The 8,612-nt window shown below is 46.8% G+C and overlaps 1 protein-coding gene across 7 annotated transcripts in view; it reads left to right on the top strand.

Moving 5' to 3' along the window:
* The window catches only part of LOC107265120 (sestrin homolog), a 124,566-nt gene extending 116,280 nt beyond the window's left edge, over positions 1–8,286 (top strand). For 6 of the 7 annotated variants that reach the window (XM_025082570.1, XM_025082568.1, XM_025082571.1 and 3 more), the window contains 6 exons: positions 4,616–4,786; positions 6,320–6,502; positions 6,619–6,859; positions 6,935–7,197; positions 7,320–7,694; positions 7,784–8,286. In XM_025082570.1, coding sequence (XP_024938338.1) covers positions 4,616–4,786; positions 6,320–6,502; positions 6,619–6,859; positions 6,935–7,197; positions 7,320–7,694; positions 7,784–7,870 — 1,320 coding nt within the window. In that variant the 3' untranslated portion in view covers positions 7,871–8,286. Of the gene's footprint in view, positions 1–765; positions 899–4,615; positions 4,787–6,319; positions 6,503–6,618; positions 6,860–6,934; positions 7,198–7,319; positions 7,695–7,783 lie in introns of those variants that run through there. The other variant, XM_025082573.1, reaches the window with a different exon arrangement.
* The last annotated feature ends 326 nt before the right edge of the window (positions 8,287–8,612 follow it).

Raw genomic sequence — 8,612 nt, 5'->3', positions numbered from 1 at the left:
ACCTTCATCCCAAGTGCCAGCTCGAGGCAGGACTCGTAGCGTCGAGCGTAAACAAATCCGATCCTCAAAGTATATGGGAATACTAGGTTCTGTCGCGACGCAAAAGTTCCTCAAATTTATTCCTGGCGACGCGAACCGCTCAGTTTGTATCTTAGTTACGGGGTTCCGGGTGACCAGGTTGACCGGGTTACCCCAAACGTTGAGTTTGTTCTTCTTCGAGGTGGCGTTATCGGTGATCGCACAGTCGTCCCCGCTGACATCACCGTGCCAATGATTTTGGACTGAACGAGGATGAAGTTGGTGATGCGATTAGCGGCGACACGTCGGGCACGATGCGATTTCGTCAACATGTTTACTGGCTTGGTCGGGGGGGCCAATCGGACGTCGATTCTAAAATGTTAACGACAGCAAGCGTCGTTTCCATTCTCCACCTTCTTAGGTTCGTTGCCGTCGTCGTGGCGACCGGAGCGACGACGCTTCAGAATTTATCAGGCCACGAAATACGTGAGTGCTCGCGACAAGGATTCCCGTCTCCTGGACAAACATACGGGAATCGATTGAAAGTAGCCGCAAAGTGTCGAGGACGTTGACGCGGAGTAAGGATGTACCGCGACAGTCGCAGCTGTGGAAACTGCACGACGGTGTTTAATCGTAGCCGTTGAAAGCCCTTTCGCAGTACGGGCGGGAGAAGAGGAGCCGTCGGAAGTGGCGAATGCCCGTGTAAGCGAGAGCCGTCGTCTTTTCGCGTTACGTGTATATCCGCCTTTACGCGGTCTTGCAGCTCCGGTGGCTTAATCCGCTGATTTTCGAGACTGCTGAAATGGAGAAAAAAGAATTGCAAGAGAGAACCGAGAAGAAAATAAGAGCAGAAGCGCCCGAGATTAAGCCTCGTGGTACGGTAGGTACTAATGGAGAAACTGACTCAACGACTACTCGGTCGGTAAAGTCGGGCGCGATTATTACTCGGTCGTAAACAGCGCGTGTCCGGGGGACTAATGGTATCCTGGGAGCCTATTAGCTCGACGACTGGATGGCCGTAGCGTGAATTCCGACAGAGTCCCATACACTCGCGGGAGACGTGTGTCGCTTGGAAAACGCATTCAAGATCTCTCGACTGTTTGTTATTGGGACGTACAGTGGCGCCGGCGGGGGGGCGGCTGGCTGCCTGATGTCTTTAGGACTGTCAGTACCCAACATGTGCTCGGATCGTCGTCCCCACCGCCCGGGCGCTCTCGGCTGTATCTCAGGGACTTGATAAGATTAAAAGTATAAGCCTCCATTAAAATTTATGTAGTTGTTTATCCGACTACGGTGTACATCCAATGCGCGCAGTTCTAGCCGAGTCGTCACGGCGCGAAGACATGGCTCTCTTATTACGTAGTCTTTGGCAAGGACTGTACACCACGGGCAGCGCTGCTATTGGACTTCATCCCGCTCGCTTTGCCTCTACGTCAGACGAACCGTGGTGGCATGGCTCTGATATTATTATTATCTCCGATCTTGTTTACTAAACGCGAAAACTATTACCGCACGTGTAATACCTTACTTAATGCCGACTGGGAGACTGAAGATAAAAATGTTCTAGAGTTGGAAAGTAAAAGGATAGAGGGGGACGGGGAGGAAATTGGATGATTTTCTTTCTTTTTTTTAATTTTACTTAATGCATTTCGATGCCTCGTTTCTCTTTATTGTCCTTTCTTTTTCTTTTCATTTCCATTCTTTCGTAACAGGCACGAGCGATCGCACAGTTTTACGGGCGTGCCTGCAATTTCGTAGCAGCCGTCGCTGAATCTAGTCACGCGTGTTACGCACGTTCTCTGTGCCCGTTCGACATGGTCTCTCTCTGTGCTAGGACGCTGTTATTATTCCACGGGCAGCTCCGTCAGTCTCCATTCCGTTGACCACGTTCGTTTCTGCTGGAGGATGTTGCGCGCACGTCTATTGTCTTTTTTTGGCCAAGGCACGGGAGAAGTGAGGTTAGGCCACTTTCGACATTGTGTTTCCTCTAACGGTATACAACCCAGACGGGCGTGACGTCACCCTGAGGATTTTTCTGATACCCCGACGGTCTCCGGGCGGGCTGCTTCGCTTTACGAAATGCGCCTGGATCTCGCTATTAATATTTGCCACTGGATCCTTCCCGAGCTTCGGCTAGGCGCTCGATCCGACCCTGCGCGCACGTGTCTCGCCCTACGTTCGCCTAATCCGGACGGTTTATCGGAATTTTTCGAAAGTCTCCGACCCGTAACAGACTCGCACGCCTCCTTCGAAGTGGCGCCAGTTTTCGTAACTATAAATCTGTCGATGTAACAAACGTGCCTGGAGCCTCGGGCGATGCAGCCTTTACGCTCAGCCAGGTTGACAACTTTTCGGCTTCGTATACGAACTTCCGCCATTAGCGATCCCCCCCTTTAGCTTTGAGTTTCCTTCGAGGAACTTTCGTACCCCCCGCCCTCAATATCTTCCTTACGCGTCGCTTCGCGTCTTCTACACATTTTTGTAGCAACGTAGAGGCTTCCTGCTTTCGAGTTATCCTTTGTTTCCTTGAATGCCTCATTGCTTCTCTAGTTCGCTGGGGTTTCTGCGCAGGCCCTGAGCCAACTAGACCTGCCAACACGGTCGCTTGAGAAGCCTCACAGTTGACGCCGGTCGTTCGCTGTTTTCAAAGTCGTCCGCACCCCCGCGACAAGTCTGCGCCTGTTTCGGCTGTCGAGTTGCGTACGGGACTTACTGAGTCATACTTGTCGAAGAAACAAGCCCTGCGGTTGTTTTTATTTTCTTTGCTAATATTCCATCGTGGTTCCTCGTGGCCACGTTAACCTGTTACAACGTAGCGGCGACAGAACAATTTGTCTCTCTATCCCGATTCGCTCTTCCGGTCCGATCCATTCGAAATACGTTTCGAAAGAGTAATGAAGCAAGGTCCACGATTTTTCTTTTCTTCCAATGAAGTTGTCTCCTAGCTTCTTCCGTTGCGCAAGAGCGACGTTGCCACCTGTTGCCAGCGCGCGAACTAAAGTCCCACAGTCTATACAGGGCGGTACACCCCAAGCCGAACGCGTAAATATCTCCTTTGAATTTTCTCTCAGCCAATTTGCTCTTCGGACTTGACACCAGCAATCTATACAAGCAAGGGACACGTATGGCCGTTCGGTTTCAAGTGGGTCACCCTGTACAGAATCTTAGAATTGACCTGCGATTCGCTATGCGAACTGCTTGTTTGGGCTTATTGATCTTGTGACACGTGGGTTTCCACATCGCTGACGTACATATGTATATCACTTGTCAAACTTTTGGGCAGATACAAGTCCTATTTAACGCTTTCACGGTACAGGCGCACCTGACTAACACTCTACTCGCAATCTATATTTTGTATTTTTTTTTAAACTTCTCACGTGACCTACCAGCTCACTCTCCTTCGATCCTACAGGGTCTTTCAAATTCAGCCGCGCCCCGGCGTCGGCTGATTTCACGCCTGCCAACCCTCTGCGATGTACGAGGGTCGTGACGCGTGTCTTTTTCCCGGGGATTATTTTGCCCTCGTTCCTCCACCCTGAAGTCTCTTTGTCCTCTTCCTGTCGTTCAAAAGTCACTGCGACTAGATCTTTTGATATTTCACCTGCGAGCTGGCGTTTCATTACTACTTTTTTTTTTTCCGTTTCCCTTCGCTTCTTCCCGTATCCTTTGGAACCGCTTGCACCGAAGCGAAATTTCACGTAGAAAGGACTCGAAGGATATTTCTCGTCAATGTTAATATTTCTCTCGCGAGCGAAAGTCGTACCTGTCCGATTGAAATGTTATTTGCTCGGGGTCGCCGAACCACCTCTACAAGGACAGTGCGTGCAACAGATCGTTCCGCTGCGAACGCTGCTTCACCTTATCGATTCTCATACGCTGCTCTCTCTCGTCTCTCTCTCTCTCTGGCTCAGCACTCTTTTAGAAAAGTTCATTAACCCTATAACCGTCACACTTTTCCAGGTTAGGAAACACCGATATAACATATCATCGGCAATATAGCATATCGCTATATACGTAATTATCAATTTTATGTTATTTCCTATTTTTTTTGTCTACAACTTTTTGTTATCCCAACCGTTCACTCTCGCCGCTCCGTTATTCGCGCTGTCTCCGTCTCACGCAGCCCTGACCAAGTCAACAGGAAAATCCAGTCACGCGTCGGTTCGTTAACAGGAAGAAAAAGTTTCTTCGTCTATCGATTTAAACAGCTTTAATTTTATAACCGATCGACCGGAGCCAATCATTTTTCTCATTGCCGCGACCCGAGTCAATATTTTTCACGAAATTCGTTATATTATCGTCGATCGAATGACGCATGACGTAACGCAAATAATCAATTACAAGAATTTCGTTCGATCGAACACGCGACTTCCCGCATAATGGATAACGAGCCGTATTTGTTGTTTTTCTATTCCTTGAAGATCCCCCCGATCCATAAATCATACATTTATTTCCTTGGGGAAAAAAATATTATCGGACACGTGTCCACCTATATGTAACTTGTACGTGTTAAAAAGTCATAAATAATTTCACCTAATAATTTGAATCTTCCGAATTGATCCAAACGTCATTTGTTTTTTTTTTAATTAATTTACAGACGCACATCCTGTTGATGGATGCCTTTCTCCAGAACAACAGGCTGGACCATGTCTCCAGGGTGATGGCATCTCATCCATCCTACCTGGAACATTTCCTTAGGACGCAACACTTCATACTCCGTGGCGACGGACCTTTGCCCTACGACTATCGGCATCTTATCGCCATTATGGTAAGTCCTTTCGAGCGATAGTAGGGATTTGAGTTTTTGAATCAATTTTTTTTTTTTATATTTTGATAGGGACAATTTTTTTGCCAATTACACTTGGGGAATTATGTGCCGGGACACTTGTTGACTCTAGTTTCGGGAGTGACTCGGGAGAAGAGTCTGGAGGATGTTTTTCTCTTACGCTTCTGGATCCTGCAGATTGTTAGACTCGCGGGGTCAAAGGTTATCTGTATGTTGTATTCACCGGAGGTCACGTGCGCTTCTGTAGTCTTTCTTTTGGCTCTTTTAATTAATCGCTCGGAATCGTTATCAGTCATGCGAGTCATTTTATCGAATTTATGGTCACACCTTTTATAGGCTGTTTTTTTTTTTGTTTTTACGATATTTCGGAAATATATTTTCAGCAATCAGCTTCGGTGCTCCTTGGTCCAGGCTCGATGTCAATAACGTCGAAATGGACTCTTAATCATTTATCTCGGTACTGCTTACTTGGTTACGAAATTTTCATAGTTCGGTATTAACTGGCGGAATTGACCGTAAAAGAAAATGTTCCGTAAGGCGCCGGGAGCCCGCTCTTGACTTTTCTCACGTATCTCTGTAATTTCGGCTATTGGTCTGTTGTCACGAGATATTATCGACCTGGATCCTTCCACTTGGCGCCGCCGTTGACAGCGTTGCGCAATTCACGAAAAAGTCCGTATTACGTAGCACAGTCCGTTCCCTATCTAATCGCATTGGCTCTTTCGGCAGCGTGCACCAGGCTTTAGGTCAAACTTTCTGGCACGAGTGTACCGCACGGATACAGTCATTCACTCGTTCAATCTGCCCTCCCTGTCGATCGACTTTAGATCCTTATATAAATCAGGGTCAAAGTTGAACTGCTGGTAAATTTAGCACGACCCCTGCGCGTACAATCGTACTTGCACGCGTCAGCCTAAGTGAGACTATTTGAGGCTATTGACGGAATTGATGATTCATCGGAATATGTCGATCTGCTGATAGCGAGATAGAGGAATGTATTTTTATTTGGATTTCTTTTTTGTTTCCTTTAATCTTTCGCCTACTCCTAATCCAGGATCTAGATCAATCTTGACGCGGATCGTGATCGCGAGATCTAGGCCTGACTCGGATGTCGTCAGCATCCAACCGCAATCGTGTACATGTATATCTTATCGATCGAGGAGTGGAAAATTATTATTGTCTTTGGCCGAACGAAAGATTCCGAGGTCCCTGATTGGCAGGTCTCTGGTGAATTTCTTTGGTGACTCCGTTTTTTTTTTCCTCTGGCGAATTTAGGTCTATCGAATGATCGATCCGGGTTAAGATAATCGAACTGGAACGAGATCGATCCCAGCGTTGGATCGCTTTTGAAAAAATTACATCCATGTTGGGGTAGATCGCGCAGCTCTCGATCCACGCAATTTCGAATAGGAGTTTGTGGATTCTGTTGGAAGGTTTTTTTTTTTTTTTTTTCGTCACCGTGTATAGCGCTCGTTAAAAATTTATATGTAATTTCGTTACAATCGCGCGTTTCAGGCCGCTGGGAGACATCAGTGCAGCTACCTTATTAATCTGCAGAAGGGCGAATTCCTCCTTCAGGGCGGAGATTCCTCTTGGCTTCAGGGTCTCAGGTCGATTCCCGGAAAGCTGCAGGATCTTTATGAGATCAATAAGATCCTCGCCCACAGGCCCTGGCTTCTCAATAAAACGCACATCGAGGTAAGCGGCACTCGTCGTTATATACTGCCTGTCATTGCCGAGACAATGAAACCGGATAGATCGTATTCGTGACGAAGGAGAAATGAAATTAACAATGGAACCTGTGATTATTTCAGAAGCTGACGAAGGGCGCGGACAGCTGGTCCCTCGCCGAGGTCGTCCACGCTATCGTCCTCTTGGCCCACTTTCATTCCCTGTCGTCCTTCGTCTTTTCCTGCGGTATCAACGAGGAACTCGACAATGTCAGCGGCCATCATTACATAGAGAACGCCAAGGACAATAGCAATAACAAGCAACCTGCCAAAGACATGCTTACCAGCAGTCCTAAGAAAATGCAAAACGGTGGCGGCAAGACTGGCACGTGTCTCTGTTTTTTCATCATCTTACGAGTCATTGACGTTTATGGCAATAACGAGTTCCTCTTATTCACAGACAACAACCCGTCGCCACCGTCCTCACCGAGTATAGTCGGCGAGCAGGAGGTAGGCGTCGAGACGCTAATGGAGCGCATGAAGCGACTCTCCGAGAAGTCGGAATCCTATAAAATAACGCAGGAGGAACTCTCGAAACGCTTTGAGACCGTCGAGAGCCAGTCGGCTGAATTGGCCGCAGCACCCCAGAGGAGTTCGATCCTGGATTCGGATATCGGCCATTTTATAGAGGATCCGACCTTTATTTATCAAGACTTTGCTAAGGTGGGTTTTTGTTAAAAAGTCTTTTTTACTTTAATTCCGTAATCGGTACTAGGACAATTTGGACTGATCTTGCTGGTGGCTAATCTCGTGCTTTGGTTTTTTTTTTTTTTTTCACCTTTCAGAGAGGTCAGCTTAACGACATACCCACGTTTCGCGTTCAGGATTACTCCTGGGACGATCACGGTTACTCCCTGGTGAATCGACTTTATAACGACGTAGGAAATCTTTTGGATGATAAATTTAAGACGGCCTACAACCTCACGTACTACACCATGGGCACGCACAACAAGGTCGACACGTCCCGCTTCCGACGCGCCATCTGGAATTACATTCAATGTATGTTTGGCATCAGACACGACGACTATGACTATAACGAGGTGAATCAACTCCTGGAACGTAGCCTGAAAACTTTCATCAAGAGTGCCGTGTGCTATCCGGAACGCGTCACCAAGAGGGACTACGACCGAGTCATGAAGGAATTCAAGCACAGTGAAAAGGTAAGTCAGGGACTTTGAAAATACGGGGGGAAAAGGGGACAGGACTTTTCACTTTGAAATATTTATATTAACATTCACGTTTCTTCTAGGTCCACGTAAATCTTATGATTCTGGAAGCTCGCATGCAGGCTGAACTTCTTTACGCTCTTCGCGCCGTCATGCGATACATGACCTAAGCTTTCGGAGTCATAGTTCGATCGACATAAGTCAAGACAAGTCATTTTTCTCAATCCTTTCCTTGCATACTTGTGCCCACGGTCTCGTAGTCCGGGACGACTTCGCCAACCTGGCACGTTTGTTGGTGCAGAGTGGCAGTCCTGGATACTCTACACGTATACACGTATTACACTGAACGGAAGTAGAGGCAGAGCAAAAAGTCGGCGACAGAGTTCAGTGGGATACCTCTCGAGCGTTTTATCATCATCCTCACCTTCAGGAAGATTCACCTCGTCGTCGTCGTCGTCGGTTTCTTCTGCATTGTGAACTCTACGTCTGACTTGGCTATTTCAGGAGGACGAGTGATTAAGAGTGATATTTACAAGTGGATAGTAAATATTGAAAAAAAAAAAAAAAAAAAAAAAAAAAAAAAAAAGCCAAAAATGTGTACCAGGCTACAGAAAAAAAAAAAAAAAAAAAAAAATAATAAAGAAGAATGCCAAAATCCATTATGGTTCCTGTCGAAATCACCGTAGGACAGCACGCTGTGTACAAGCGAAATCTTTTGAAAATTCAGGTACCTGTTATCGCGTGAATTGGTAATTGATTACGTTTTATGGTTTGGATTGCAAGTCTCCTGGTGAGACCTTCAGTGGGTAACTAGTGAGATATAAATCATTTCATGAAGAAGAACAAAGGAGATTCCAAGAACGAGTAAGACGCTTCTAAGTGACGAACAAAATGGGAAGAGCTACTATTGGG

Source organism: Cephus cinctus, unplaced genomic scaffold (assembly GCF_000341935.2).
Source record: "Cephus cinctus unplaced genomic scaffold, Ccin1 Ccin1_scaffold0215, whole genome shotgun sequence".
NCBI classification, from domain to species: Eukaryota; Metazoa; Arthropoda; class Insecta; order Hymenoptera; family Cephidae; genus Cephus; species Cephus cinctus.
This window is presented reverse-complemented; position numbering and strand designations above follow the sequence as displayed.